At 37.1% G+C, this 16,386-nt stretch overlaps 1 protein-coding gene across 7 annotated transcripts in view; it reads right to left on the reverse strand.

Moving 5' to 3' along the window:
* The window catches only part of astn1 (astrotactin 1), a 204,599-nt gene that overhangs the window by 169,993 nt on the left and 18,220 nt on the right, over positions 1 to 16,386 (reverse strand). For all 7 annotated transcript variants that reach the window (XM_077615012.1, XM_077615009.1, XM_077615015.1 and 4 more), the window contains exon 2: positions 2,469 to 2,650. In XM_077615012.1, the coding sequence (XP_077471138.1) occupies positions 2,469 to 2,650 (182 nt within the window). The remainder of the gene's footprint in view (positions 1 to 2,468; positions 2,651 to 16,386) is intronic.

Below are 16,386 nucleotides of genomic sequence, written 5' to 3' on the forward strand. Positions count from 1 at the left end.
GAAGTAAACTAGACATTCAGTAGATAGATGTCTTTTTTGTTGTTGTAAAAGAAAGTCTCTTAAAAGAGGATGACCAGTTTAGGAACAGGGAAAAAAGGAACTCATGGATTTGGCAGGGACTTGGAGAGTTTAATTTCATTTGTGAGCTACGGTTCCACCAAAACTACTTTGGAGTACTGTTCAGGCTGAGGAGGCATATTTTTTTAGGCCATCTGTCTTCTGTCCCAGAGCTTGGGCTAAAGCAACACATTTATCAGGGGTTCTTTCATTGTCCTCATGCCATTACCTGTAAACACGTCTGCCAAAATAGCACTTAATTGCTGCGCAAGCTACTGTCCAAGGGAGACGCTTTCTGACATCACGGCAATGCCGCTCACATATAAAGCATTATTCAATAGAAGGTACTTCGTCATCGCAGCCAAGGCGGTACTAAAATACAGCACCGCCATTTCGTGTTGCCGCCTCCTCTTCACATCAACAATGAATTGGTTTGTCGACAGCCCGTTGCAGTGTGAAAATTGCTTAAGGCGTTCATCGCCCTGCAGAGCCGTGACAGCTTGCGCCTACCTTTCACAGCACATTGTTTAACACATTATTTAGTAAAACCACCAAGTTTGATTCTTTTTTTCACGCACGCAAAACTTGATTAAATCAAGCCCAGCAGTGTATGTGTGTGGCATTATTTTTATTCCTTGAACACGTTCTACGCTCAGTAACTTTTTTGAGCAACATGACCAAAGCTCACTAACCAAAGGTCATGGAAACAGGCATATGAATGGTTAAAGTTAGACAGATAGACAGACAAACAAACAAACAGATAGTGAATCAAAGCTTGTTCATGACAATGCATTGTGTGTAGCTGGTGTAAGTTTCAGGAAAGAAAATGAACAATGAAAAAGCCTTTTCAGGAAATATTTCAAATCCACAAGGAGCTTTAACGCAACATGAATTGGGATTTATAGGTCAGGGTCTCGAGTTGGGTGGCAGGCTGCAGAGGATTCTGCCAGCACAACGGCAATATTACGTCCATCTGTTGTCATGGTCGGCTCATATTTGCATGCTAATCCTTCTCCAACCCACTACTTCATGAAAACACCCTGCCGGCAGCATGGCAGGTGTTTCTGGGTGGGGAATTACCAGAGAAGGGGGCAGAGGGATGGGGTCAATGTAATGGTTACAATACAAGGAATAGGAGGAAAAATCCCTGAAAATCAAAGACAGAGAAATCTGTCCTCTACCACCTCATTTAAACAAGAAACTTTTCTTACTATTTATTTAGCTTTATCAAGTTGTTATTCCCTAAGTCAGGTGTTTATTTGAAGGTCAATGTGTCAAAGCATGAATTCCCAGACTCTTGTGAGGAGATATGGCTCCTGGCAAAATTCTCTAGAAGCTGACTAATGATATTTATATGCAGCTATAATATGCTTTCAATGTCTTCAAATACAGATCATCCATCATAGCACTACTACAATGTCTTTGGGCTGGAAAAGGGCACTGGGACTAGATATGGCATATCTAAGATCTAATAAATACTCAGTTCCCTGGGCAAGAGCAGAAAACTGTGCAATCTCAAGATTCATTTTGTATATTGTCGACATCACAGATAAGGTTTGATAAATTGCAGACCTTTAAAATCTACATTGTGAATTATATAAGTATATAAATGCAAGATTTATTGGTGCACCTGTAATATAAAATAGGGAACAGATCATTTAAATCAGAGGTTAAGATAGAGAGAAAAACTAACTCCTATTTTATTTGCGACCATCCCGCAACCGCACTACATGTGGTGTGAATTCATGTACTGTGGCAGGTGGCAGAACAGCGGGATAGACTTCACACCAATGTCTCAAAATGTGTTCCAGCATAAACAACTAAGGCACAAGGAACACATTTTTTCAGCTTTGACTTTGATATTATATAGATATGAAACACATAAATATTAACAGCAGACAGAATGAACAGAGCATAAGAACTGACAGATAAAGGTCCAGTGGGAAATCTGTTGGACTTGTTTGCTTCCTACCACATGATATAAGTAAATGATCAAGACAAAATTTGCAATTCCATCTGAAAAAGACTATATTCCACCTGCAGTTGAATTCGGACCAGGCATTTGACTCCCCAAACTGGTGGCCAGCTAATCACAGGGCACAAGAAGAAGGACAATCATTCACGCTCACACTCATACCTAGAGGCAATTCAGAGTGTTCAAACAACCTACCGTACATGTTTTGGGGGTATGGAAATAAATTGGAGTACCTGGATACAACTACGAGAACATGCAAACTGTGAGGCCAACGGGCCGCTATAGGATATAAAAATATTTAGATCCACCGATACATTTTCTGTACCGCTTATCCTCACAAGGGTCCAAAAAAATATACTACTATTTATACAAGTGATAAATTTAAGTATTTTAGGTCTCAAGCATCCATGTTTCTACCTGCAAATAATAACTTTACCATCACAGAGATATGCAGAATGCGGAGCTCCTCTTTAGTAGAGGTGTTTGCTGGGTCTTGAGTTGGTTCAGGGAGGCTTAGGCTGCCATCCTGATGGTGTATGTGAAAGAGCAAGGTGCCGTTCTCTAGCCACTGCTGCCTCCATCGCACCAAAGGGATGTCCTCTGAGTTTCCAGATATCTCTGAAGCAATGAAGATAAAATGAGATGTAGATTAAATTTTGTGAAGAAATGAGTGATTGTATAGCACCTTAAACAGAAAGGCATCACAAAACATCTGTGTTCACACTGATGCATGCAGTCATACACTGTGAGAAAACAGTAATGCATACAGAGCATTTTTAGTCTATGAGTTGGTTGCATAGTGCACTATATTACTTTAAATAACATAGGTAAGAAGTATTTACTGATCTAATTTTTTGGAATTCTACATGACAAAAAACTAATTCATAGATAGCCCGCAGATACACATCCAAGTACATTGAGTCAACATACAGATGTAAAACAACGAACCCACCACATGAGTTCATATTAGATTGGGAGCTCTTCGTGTCACAAGGTTTGTTGCCTCTCATCAAGAAATATATTATTTTCATCCAGCACTGCAAAAAACATTATTACACACCCCCAACAAGTCATAAAAACATCTATTTCAGGGTACCCAGTCCAAAATGTTTTTTTTCTTCTCTCTATCTCAAGTGTTTGAGTAATTTGAAGGCCTTCAAATATTCGGGAATACTTCAATCCATTAAAAGAAATAATTATCTACCTTGCATACGACTTTCCCATCTGATAAAACTTCTTCTAAATGAATGACAAAAGCTTAGTTCAAATTGTTGTGTAACCACAAAGATTTGCAAAATAGTTTCAAGTCCATACCTCAAAAATAGGTTGGACCTGAAATTATATATTCAAACAGGGATTACAAAGAATAAAATCAGTAATCCACAATTAATCCTCTCCAATCCTGAATATGCATTGCTCTTTTGGTACTCGGTTTCCAATGACATTATATTTGTTGTTTGAATCTTATTTTAAGTAAACAAATTTTAAAGTAAGGACATTCCAGATTAGATCATGTGAAATAAATGTTCAATCGGATTCAGGTCAAGTAATTGATTTGGCCAATGCTTAACTTTCAACTTTGTTGCCTTAAACAAAAATATAGAACCGATATGAGCTCAAGAAGAACATGTTGAATATAAAGAGAAATTTATGAGTCAGGAGACAAACCAAAAACTCATTGCTGTGAAACAGACATGCCACATAAATTGTGTTGAAAACTTTAATTTTCACATTGCAATTAAATCATTGTTTCCTGATTCAAGGCTGTCACAAGCTAAGTTATAACAAACTCTTGCATATATTTTCCGTGGAGGCTCGAGCCTATCCCAGCCAACTATGGGCAGCAGGTGGGGGACATGCTGAATTGATTGTCAGCCAATTGCATGGCACAAAGGGAGCAACAACCATTCATGCTCACACTCATACCTAGTGGCAATTTACAGTGTTAAACCAGCCTACCATGCATCTTTTTAGGATGTGGGAGAAAACCAGAGTAGCTAAAGAAAACCCACACAGGCCCGGGGAGAACACGCAAACTCCACACAGAAAGTTCGGAACCCACTGGGGATTGAAGCCTTAATAACAGAACTGTGAGGCAGGCATCCTAACCACTCTTCCACCTGGCTGGACTAGAAAAATGAAACTTTTCTTAATTAAGAAATAGGCGAGATTAAAATGGACTTGTAAATAGCTTGACTAATTTTGCAAAATCCCAGTGTGCCCATTGCAGTGTAAATTGGGGACCTAGGGACAAACTTCCAACCCCAATACTTGTGTCTGTTTAGCTTGCCCCTCTAAGTCCACCAGCTCTACCACATCCAGTAGGAGGATAATGAAAAAACAAAATATCACCAATGTATAAAAAAAGGATTGGCAGTAATAATATTGCTAAACATAAAGCTCGCTTCCACTCAATGATGTATATACTGTATGTATTATACAGAGCAGAAGTGTTTGATATGTTGACCACTATAATTATTGACTGTTAAACATCTACACTTATATATAAATGTAAGTTTGTGTGTGTGTGGCTGTGTGTGTAGGTTTGTCCGTACCCTCTGTTCTCTGGAACGGGTGGACCGATTTTCATAAGAATTTACACGGTTGTACTTTAAACATCAGTGAGTGTTCTGAGCTTGTTGTATCGAAATTGTTCCGACAAGTATCAAAAAATCAATAATTGAAAAAATCAGATTTTTTGAAAAATGGTCCGAGGTAGTAATAACGCTTGGACACGCGATGACGGTGTTTCCCGGCTCAAGATACCTGTACATAATTGTATACACGTTTGCTCTGCTATGCATGTAACTCACATTTTCCTTTTTCATCTAACCCATTTTTCAAAAGAGATTTTTTAATAGCACAACAACTGTCTTCTAATCCTTTTTCATCTAACCCATTTTTCAAAAGAGAATTTCTGATAGTGCAACAACTGTCTTCTAAATTTATGTATAAATTTAAGTTCGCAAGATCAGCGGCCTCTTAACAGCAAATAAAATCGATAAAATATTTTTTTAAAATTAAAAAAACAATGCACTGCGCTACACCCTCCACCTTTACATCCCAGTTAGACCTAGCTCGGACGTCGGACAAGGAAAGCTGCCACAATTCGAGCCAACAAGTAAAAGGCCCAGCAACGACTGGCTCTTCTGCTGGTCTGTAACTAATAGTATCAGCAAAAGTCTGGGCACATCTCCGTTAAATGTACATTTTAGTGAATCTTTGATTGTTGTTTTACATTTAGTCTGAAGAACCATACATGATTCTCAGATGGTTTCATTTAAATAGTATAGAAAACGGTAAAGCCCACTGGGCAGCACTGCCATTATTATTATGACAATACGTATTTGTAAAAAAAAAAAAAAATACTGCAGTCTCTGTAAGTTAAGACACATGAATGTTAGGCTATTTGAAAATGCAAAGAAAGTCGCCACCTTATAAAACGTGGACAATCTCGTCCATGGAATAGCATGGCGATTGTAGAGATTGTGAAGGTGACATGCGGGCAATAACAAAGTGACAGTTCAATTCCTTATAACATTTACAGATAAATTCTGACATGTCCTGCTTAAGAAAGTAACCTTCTAAAGGTTCAGGGCTTAAGCACGGACAACGGAACCTTGTAACAGTCCCTCAGGTCAGCGTGTCCTGGGGGGTTCATAAATCCAAACTCAGGCTTACTGGAGATTAAGTTGCTTGTTTGAAACTATGGAATAAACCCTTTAGTGGTCTAGCCTGTTCGACAGCAAACAGTAAGGCTCTCTAGACAATAACCAGGACTGTACAGATCATCAATAGCCATCATAGACCCACTCCTCCTTTATTTAACCACAATCAACCTTTAATGTCCCGGTGCATCATTGGAGCCTCTTTGACTTCTTTCGCAACGGTCGGTCACGGAATTCTGCAGTTGCTATTGTCAGGGCAACAATGGAATGGCAAATGGCTGCTAGCTACAGCTTTCATCAGCAGCGAACAAGAGAAAAACATACCTAAAACCAAGAATCACAGGAAAATAAAAAGCCATTTAATAATCTATTGCATTATGCCATTTAACCAATGCTATGTTTAACGGACATACCAAGAGCTTGTTGTAAGTGGCAAGCTGTTGAAAGATGGATCCAAACACAAAGTCAAAAATAAAAAAAGTAAAAAAAGAAAGAAGAAAATGATGAGAAAATAAATCAAAGCAACCCCTTTATTAATCTTGATAAAACCAGCTTCAAATTAATGAATGAAAGCCTTGCACAATTGTGCAACGAGATTGGGGTGCTCATCAAAGTCTTTAGGGAATCGTATCATTTTTAAATGTGATATGGTCTTATTTACTGAAGGATGTTTTGAGGATATCAGATGTTTTGGTATACAAAGTACTTTGGATTACTAATATTTAAGTAGTAGGCCTGTTTGTAACCAATTATTTGTTTCTCTTTTACTATACTAAGTCAAAAACTTCCTGTAACTGTGCCTGGTTTTCACAAAGAAAAAACCCTTTTCTGCAGGAATCTTTCCATAAATTAAATAGGACAATAATGATTAAGGTTATGTCACGGTATTAAAATACTGTGATGAAAACATTCAAAAAGAGTAGTTCAGAAAATGTACTCTGTTTTGGACACCCTGAGGGGAGGTTGTGTTGTGTCAAAGTTAAATGTCATTCATGAGGGGGGAGAAATTGAGAATTTGAATGCAACTAAAACGTTTTCCAGTGCCAACACCCCCAAAACACGAGATTTTTTACACTACGGCTCGGTGCTTCTGATTGATATCATTTTTTGCACGTGTTGTAATTTCACTTAAAACATCAATATATTTTTAGGAAATTATGACTTTAGCAGGTGTTTGCTGGTTTCAGCTTTGGAGTAATTTACCCCTAAATGAATATTTATGAACATGTATCATTTATAGATAAAGTACATACATTTAAATGGTGTACCTATGTTGAAACCCCAAAATGTTGGTATTTTATTATCATTCATCATTTATATCATACATTGTATCAATAGCAATGTCCAGTGTAATCCGTTTTTCAACTCTGTTCCTTTGAGACAAAGATAACAATTGACGTAGATGTCGGTCGTTAGAGGGCATGGCGATAAGGATAATTGACTTCAGAGTTTTTCCTCAATTGTGTAAAAACTATTACTAGCTGAAAAAGGAATGGGAAGGAACGGGCTGCTCATTCCCTATTAATTGTGTAACCTAAAATTACAATAATCATGTGAGAAGAATCACTGCATCAATAGATCAAGGATCATTTAATAAACATATCGTTTTGATTGTCGAACCACAAAGGATACATTGAAAAATGAGACATTTACGCACTAATCCTTGTTTCCAGAGGCAAAATTGAATGTTATTGTACAGGCAACAACCCACTTTAAATCCCTTTTTAGACATAAACCGAAGTAATGTTTGTGTATTTACCTGCTATGTGCGCATGTGTCAATGCCAAAGGTTGGCACAGCTGTCAGCAGATATTTACAAGTTTACAACAACTATAATATAAAAATACACTTTACCAGAAATACACAACAAAAATAAAAATTTATGGTTGTGGCACATTTTTCAAAATTGCAAACTAAAATGCTTTGAATGTGAGACTGAATACAGAGGAAAGGTGGTAGTGGACTGCTTCAAGTTGATCTGAGCTCACAGCAGATTGTGCAAGCAGGCGTGTGGGATGCATGAAGCATTCTTTTTGATGAGATTCAAAGAGACTGACCCCACTGACTGTGATTAGAAATTCTACTCGAGCAAAGTCTAAATCCTGCTGAGTTTTTGTAAATGTGATTACGCAGATGAATCCAAACAACAAAACACGGAGGTCATATTGAAAGCATGGTTTGAATATGAGCAGTTTCAAAACAGGTTCAGGAAGGTTTGCATTCTAAAAAAATGATTTCTCGATGTGTTGAGACAGTTGTGTAAAGAGTGTAAAATATTTGCAGAAAACGCCGCAGATGCCTTGTACTTTACCTGTATTCATCTGTTCAGGATTATTTTTAGGTTGTTCATTGGTTAATGTATATATCTTTTTGTGCATTTTGCTTACGCAATATGCCTAATTATGTCTTGTGAATACCAACACGTATAAGTTGCTCATAATTGAAATTCATATAATGATGGTTGTAGGTTTTTTTAGGTCTTTTTTTATTAGCACTTTGTGTGGATAAAAAAATCTATTATATATATATATATATATATATATATATATATATATATATATATATAATGAATTGAATTGGAATTAGATTCACTATATATATATATATATATATATATATATATATATATATATATATATATATATATATATATAGTGAATATAATTTAATTCCATATATGCATTATATAGTGAATTTATTTGGATTCAGGATATGTTAAGTTAATCGCGGAACTAATTTATTTGTATTTAGTTCCTCGCCTGGAAAATCCCAAAGAAAATCAGCAAATATTTTGTCATTGTTTTCCATAGTAAAATCAATTGTTAGAAAATGTTTCATTTTGATTGAACACAAAAAAAAACCTAATCATAACCTGGCAACCAATACAGGCTGTCCGCCGTCTGCTGCCTGTGGTTGGCTGGGATACGCTCCAGCATCCCCGCAACCTTTGTGTGGATAAGCGTTACGGAAAATGAATGAAGGAACAAAGATAATCAGACTGCTTCAGTGAAAGATGTCAAAAGGGTCAAATATTCTATGTTGAGAAGGTAAAATTTCAACATTTTGAACAATTTTTACATTCTCCAAACAACTCATCATTACCAAAACCAATTACATAATAGATTAGTTGATTATTTATTGATTCAATGTTGGACCTCTACCACCATGCTTTGCTTATCACAAAATTAAAGCAGATATTAAACAATGTATCACCTGATAAGTCTTAAATATGCCTTCACTCTACTATATAAAGAGTTAACATAAACAGAAGTCATCTTTCTACTATGAACACTCAACTTGGGCAGAAATGTATACCAACCAGATGAGCATTATTCAAATGTAGAGTGTAATTTAAAAAAAGCAAGGATTAAAAAAAACACTGCTGCTCTTCTGTAACACGGTTTCATCTTCATGTTGACTTAATTCAACATGCATGTTAACTCTTTGAAAAGGCAGTCCGTTTGGTGCATTGAACCAAACAATCTCTAAAGCCTTTTGCTATACTGCAATGAATAGCAATGACTATTTCTGTTATGTTCCATTGGTTTGCCTATTTGTTCTTCTGTAGAGCCACGCATAGAAAAAATAATTTAATCTACTATGTGTGCAGAGAAGAAATGTTAGTAGATTTGGGGGGTTAATCCCTGTTCCACTTTCATTCAAGCATCTTCATAATGGGTTCCAACATCATAAATGTATTCCTGTTCCCAGATGTAAGGATTCTAATGTGTCATGGACATGCTTGAAAATGTATCAGGGTTACATGTTAATTGACCCACCTGTAAAATACTAAAAATCTACTTTAAAATACAATGAAAATGAATAAATTGTTGGACTGGGTGCACGTAAAGACTGTTGTTAACAACACTAACAAATTTGAGGGGAAAAATGTAATTGTGTAGGGTTGTTGAAAAGGAGGAAAGCGACTTGCCCTGTTAGTACTACAGTCGTACCTCTACTTACAAAATTAATTGGTTCCATAAACTTTTTTTCTAACTTAGATTTTTTTTGTAAGTAGATTTGTAATTTATATGTAAATTCTTTAATTCGTTCCGCAGTCCTCAAAAAGACTACCAACTAAACACTTTAAAAATTATCAGTGTCTCACTTCTGTATGAAAGATGAGAGAAACAAAAATGAATGAACATAGAAAAAGCATCATCAATGTATTAAAATTAATAAAAAACATGCAAACATTCTATTCATACAGTAGTGTTGTACCTACAGTAAGGAGGAAGCTAATGTTAGCACACGAATACAAGCACATAAACACATCTAAACAACTTCAAATTATGAAATCTAAACAACAGCATTAAATAGAACTCCATAGAACTAACAGTTGGTATGCTATTTTAGCTAATGGCAGCATTGTCAAAGCTTGAGAAAGAAAAAAAACTTTTCAGGGCACCCTTTTGCAGTCAATATTTTAGGGCATCCATTAGGGCAGGGGTAGGGAACCTATGGCTCGGGAGCCACATGTGGCTCTTTTGATGGGTGCGTATGGCTCTCCGCTAAACTGTGAGCTAAAATCTGGACACTACGTCTAGAGTCCCTTTAATCTTCAATTTTTTAATTAAACCTTTCTGCATGCATGCATCCCATTGATTAGCAACAGGGTTACAATTTTGTCAAAAGAATTCCAAGACTTTTTCTACTTTGAAAGTGAGGAAATGACTAAGAATGCACGCCTTTTCATGTATTTTTACTTTTAGTAAATTCTGAGAATGGCTCTCACTGAATAACAATTGAAAATATGAATTGTTTATGGCTCTTTCTGTCAAAAAGGTTCCCGACCCCTGCATTAGGGGTTCAACAGCTCATCACTTTTGCCAACAGAGCATATCAACTGTTTCAATAAGTGAGGGACGGTGTTCCGTAAAATAAGTCACTATTTATCTAAGTCTTAATAAAGTATTTTTTATTACCTCAATTTTTGGCAGTTTAAATATCGTCAACATGTTTAGTGCATTGTTCGATTCAGGAATTGTGGATATTAAAGGCATTTTGATATTAGTCCTTCCTACAATGAATAACCGACTGAATTATAAAGTGGAAGACAGAGATCAGTATGGATTGCATCCAACTGTTCTTCTTTTCCAACCGTATGAAACGCTGCTAACAATTTTTCTTCAACTTGCAATGGCATGAGTGATCATTACTTCATGCATTACACCATACTACCAAATATAGAAGAAAGAAAACAGTGAGAAATTATACAATACAAAAAATCTAGAAAATGTGATTTAAATATTGAATTATACATTATGAAATGTATGAAGCTCATGAGTGAATCATTGCAAATTGATGAAACCAGATTTTAAAAAAAATGGTAAACAGTGACTACAGTGCAGCATTATAAGGTTGAGGGCCACAAGCAGTAATGATTTACTATGACGTTCAGTTCTGCATAGTTGTGGTTCCCTGTGTGCACAGCTGTAAAAGATTCAGAATTTCAAGAGCTTGTTGTGAACTGGGTCGGACTCATTGGCCAAAATGGCTCTTTGTTTATTGCCGCCATAGACACATAAATGCACTAATACCAATGTGCATATAGCTTAAGGTTTCAAATGTAGACCTCTATGCATTTTGCCAAATTATGTAATTCAATCAATCAATCACTCAAAAGCCTTTATTGTATTATACACAGCTGCGTATAACAAAATTGGTGGTGCTACTCCACAAAGTGCATTTTCCCAGTAAAAACATAAATAAGTAATATAAAAATTTAAAACGTCACGTCCGGCCGGGCAAGGTAAATTCTAAAATATTGCACATTGTTATTGCACACCCCGAAGTTATTGCACAGACGTTGAATTGCAGAAACTTCCCTATGTTGGCTCCGCTGTTGGTAGAAATAGAAACGAGCTGGTCTTCGCTCAGATTCCAGCATTTAACCCTTCTTTCAAGCCCTTGGCGATTTCCCCTCCCGAGTGGTCATTAGGGATGTAGGACATATGCAAGCAGACACTTTCAAACTGCCATTCAGCGGTTACAAAATGCACTGTAAAGCTTAGGTGTGGATTTACAGCACAGCTGGACTAGAGGTCCCTTGTAGCAGAGAAAAACGGGTCGCCTTTCAGACGTTGGGTTACTTGCTCACAAGTTGTATTGTAATGCAGGGCAAGACAATTTCACTGAAGTGGATTCTGCCAGGTATCTTGTACCGGGAGTCTGTACCGTTTAATAAGTGCTTAAATCTCATGGTAGGATTATTATATTTAACATTTTAAAATCATTTTAATAGTGTGTGTGGCTCCAGTTTCTTATCTAGGTCTACAATGTCTTGTGTGTCTTGTGTCTGTCTTGCTACTGCAACCAAGAAATTTCCCGAATACGGGATGAAATGAAGTTCTAACCTAATCTAACCTAACCTAAACTAACAAGAAAGGTCTATTTTGCTTTAAAAGAGATCAATCGAACAGCCATACTGCCTATTGTAACTCAGATTCAGCACTCACTTGTTCTCAGCTTGTGCGCATGATTTTGGCACTAATCTTGAAACAGATTTGATATATTTAAAAAAAATCATCAAAATGACTTTACGGTACATTTAACTGACTTCATCAACTTATTTTCCACTGTTTAAAAGAAGGAAAATTCCACTTTAGATGGAATTATTTCTTAGCACTTACTGTGCTACTTTTGCTGTCAATTTTTCATCAGACGGAACGACAAATGGCCTTGAAGTCCATTTATGGGAGGAAAAAGCTTAGCAGTTAAGAGAAAAGCACCAAGGTGACCCTGCTGACTGACGTTCCAAAAAGGCAATTTAGCATGCGAGCTGAGAAGGACAAGTACTTCAGAAACTTCTAATCATATTGTAAAACCTGTGCCTCAAAGAGCCTTTGCCTGTATATATTGTTTACATTTTCAATGCAGTTCCCATTGAATTATAATGAAGAAAACCTTTGAAGATTGAATACTAAAATTATGGTGCAACAAAAGAGCAAATAGACTTACCGTAATTACTCGAATATAACACGCATATTTTTGCTATATAATTAATTCCAATAGTTGGGGGTGCGTGTTATAATCAAGAACTAATTTTTTTTTTTTATTTAATTTTTTTTATTTTATTTTTTTTTTTATTTTATTTTTTTTTTGTCTTGTTACATGGCCCTTAGCCTGGTGCTTTTTCTTGCCAAATAAATTGAATTGAAATTGAATTGAATAAAATAAATTACAAATTTTCGATCGAAAAAAGCATTGTCAAACTCACTTTGACGCACGGATTTTACGTCATCTCGTAGAGCCGACGCACGGATTTTACGTCATCTCGTGAAGCCGACGCACGGATTTTACGTCATCTCGTAAAGCCGAGACCACCACTGCCCCCCTCTAGCCTCGTACCCGTCTCAGTTCACCCTCTCTCAGTTCAGTGTTATAATCAATAACTAAAATAAATTACAAATTTTCGATCGAAAAAAGCATTGTCAAACTCACTTTGACGCACGGATTTTACGTCATCTCGTAAAGCCAATCGGATGATGTGTTGTGGGAGGAAGAGGAAGTGGATGAAGGAAGCGTGGACGTTGATAGGATTCTCAACGAAGAGATGTATGAGAGGACAGACAAAGAGAGAGAGGAACTCTTCATTTGAAGGATTCTAATGAATAAATTTGTTTGAACAAAACAATCGTGAAACGAAGAAAAAAAGGTAAGATTTCTGATTTTCGTCAGCGGGAAATTTTAGGTGCGCACTATATTCGAGTACTGCGTTTTTCCAGATTTTTTTGGCCCAAAATTACCTGCGTGTTATTTTCGAGTGCGCGTTATATTCGAGTAATTACGGTAATTGTATTTAGTGGAAAAAACATACAGTAAACTTCTACGATAATACAACATCGAGTGATAATATGCAGTCATTTTCGGGGTGCAAACAAGCGTGGTTTTAATCACATACACCAGATGTTTTTATAAATTGGTAACAATTTGTACAGTGTTGAAATAGTCACTAAATAACAAACGGTACTCGGACGTTTGGTCGAAAGACGTTTGGTCCCCGGACGTTTGGTCGACCGGACGTTTGGTCGACCGGACGTTTGGTCGACCGGACGTTTGGTAGAACGGACGTTTGGTAGAACGGACGTTTGGTAGAACGGACGTTTGGTAGAACGGACGTTTGGTAGAACGGACGTTTGGTCGACCGGACGTTTGGTAGAACGGACGTTTGCTAGAACAGACGTTTGGTCGCCGGGTTGTTACTGTTGAAACCAGCTCTCAAAATTATAATCATGAGAGAGTGAGTTTAATATCTAAATATCTAATATCAAAATATCAACAGTAAACTCTCTGTCATAATTTGACAGCGAGCGAACCCGGTGACCAAACGTCTGTTCTACCAAACGTCCGGTCGACCAAACGTCCGGTCGACCAAACGTCCGGTCGACCAAACGTCCGGTCGACCAAACGTCCGGTCGACCAAACGTCCGGTCGACCAAACGTCCGGTCGACCAAACGTCCGGTCGACCAAACGTCCGGTCGACCAAACGTCCGGTCGACCAAACGTCCGGTCGACCAAACGTCCGGTCGACCAAACGTCCGGTCGACCAAACGTCTTTTGACGAAACGTCCGGTCACAATAACAAACAACTCTTGCCACTCCTTACTCCAACATTGACTCTAGTACTGTAGTTTACAATATGGAGTACTGTAAAGTTTGGACATACTTATTCTAGTGGAAAGGAGACTTAATTTGCAATAATCCATCTTTTAGAGTACAATGTCGTATTTCCTTTGGATATTCGAACATGTAAAATATATGCAGTCCAGCAACTGATATCAATGTCACAAACATCACAGATATTAAATTTTAGGATAGAGCGAATGAGTCATCTGTTGCAATTCCTTGAAATTATTTCATACAAACTACAACTCCACATTGCTTCTTTTAAAATTTCACACCATCGAGGATCAATCAATTGGTCAGGTCAGTGATAGTTGCCATGTGCAAGACTCGACTTTAATGTTTAAAGTTGTGCTTCATAGTTTGGAGTGGAAAACTACGTCTTTTTTTTTAAACATAAAAGTGGTAACATTTTAACCGTGCTGTGGATGTGTCTATTTCAATACATTACAATATAATAATTTCTTCAAAGCCCATAGTTGGCTGGGAAAGGCAACTAGGCACCCAACCCCTTGTAAAATCACTATCTTTTCTGCAAAATACAATTGCCAACAAATGAGCCGAAAAAAGTCAATGCTGATGTGATGATTTTAGGAACTGAGAAATTAATACATATACAAATGGAAAATAAAGCAGTGTTTTAACTGAAGCCTCTGTAATCTGTCTAATAGATTATAATGAATAACGAATACCTCTCAGCAAGTGTGGTATTCTTCCCCAATGAAACAAGCTCATGGGGATGCCGAAGCATTTGCTGTGATGTTGTGAATTTATTGCTGGTATGAAGGCCCATAACTGTATCCCAGTGATATCAGGGAATGCGCATGGTGGCTGTGATTCATTAGCCATGCACACCAGCAAAACTTAATTGAAGGACAGCGAGTCTTTCAAACCTCAGGCCTACATTTTGAAAAGAGAAAGGACAGGCAAAGAATGAATGACGATAGATGTGTAATGTAAAATGCTGCAGGTAAAAAAAAGGAAGATGCATGGAGAGTAAAGTTCAATAACTTTGCAAGACCTCTACACCCTGCATGTCAACGAGCTTCCAGGGTGTTGATTGAAGCTCTGCTTGAGCCTGCGGCAGGGCTTTTCTACTTCTTCCATTTGCTTTGTTGGCAAATCAGTTATCCTGCCACTGGGGTATACTAACGATTTTAAGTAGGAGGCTCATGACAAAACTTTTTGGAGGAAATCTCTTGGGTCTTATGATTTGTGCGATGAAGAAAACAAACACTGTGCATCCTAACTATGACACTCTCAGGAAAGTTCCATTATTAGTTCATGAGTCACACTTATTTGAGCAATTGAAGCAGTTTTGTTTAGATAATTTTCACTCCATAGTTTACCTTTAAATATCTTGTAGATTTTTATAATGGAACTGTAACAAGCATAAACTGCAAAAGAATATTCGAAATAAATAGGGTTTTGTTTTCTACAAGTTGGGCTTTGGATTTACTTTCAAAGATTAGAAGTCATGGTAAAAATGAAGAAATACCCTTCATTAATGGGCAATTTCTAAAGCATACATTGTGATTTAACATGGATCATGGCAAAGCAAATGCGTGACTCTCACTGATATTACATATTTTATGGGCATTGCAGACAGAGCAAAGGAATTATTTATGCTGTATATAAAAATATCTATGCATAGTATAATGGGTTTTTGGAGGGTACACTTTTCCCTGTGTCTATGCTTCCAATCAGATAAGTCCTAAATTGATGGTGTTGCAATACCTATTTTTTTCTTAATACAGCCTGGTATTACAGTCCATTTTAGCAAATGGGGTAAGTGGGCACAGCATCTGACAGAACACAGCGTCTTCCACATTACAGTCTTGGGCATATTGAAGGTGATTTTCAATAACTGCCTTGAGAAAAAAAAATAGGAAAATGCAAGTTTCAATTCTTGCCAACTGACAGACTGTAATGAGTAAGATGATGGAATATACTCTGAGGTAAATAGATCTTAGCCAACTTGTTAACATTTTAGATTGGTCATCTCTTTTGCCCTTGGCGGCCCGGCGGCTTGAGTGGGGTGCTGGGTTTAAATCCAGGTC

The sequence above is a fragment of the Stigmatopora argus genome, chromosome 12 (genome assembly GCF_051989625.1).
Source record: "Stigmatopora argus isolate UIUO_Sarg chromosome 12, RoL_Sarg_1.0, whole genome shotgun sequence".
NCBI classification, from domain to species: domain Eukaryota; kingdom Metazoa; phylum Chordata; class Actinopteri; order Syngnathiformes; family Syngnathidae; genus Stigmatopora; species Stigmatopora argus.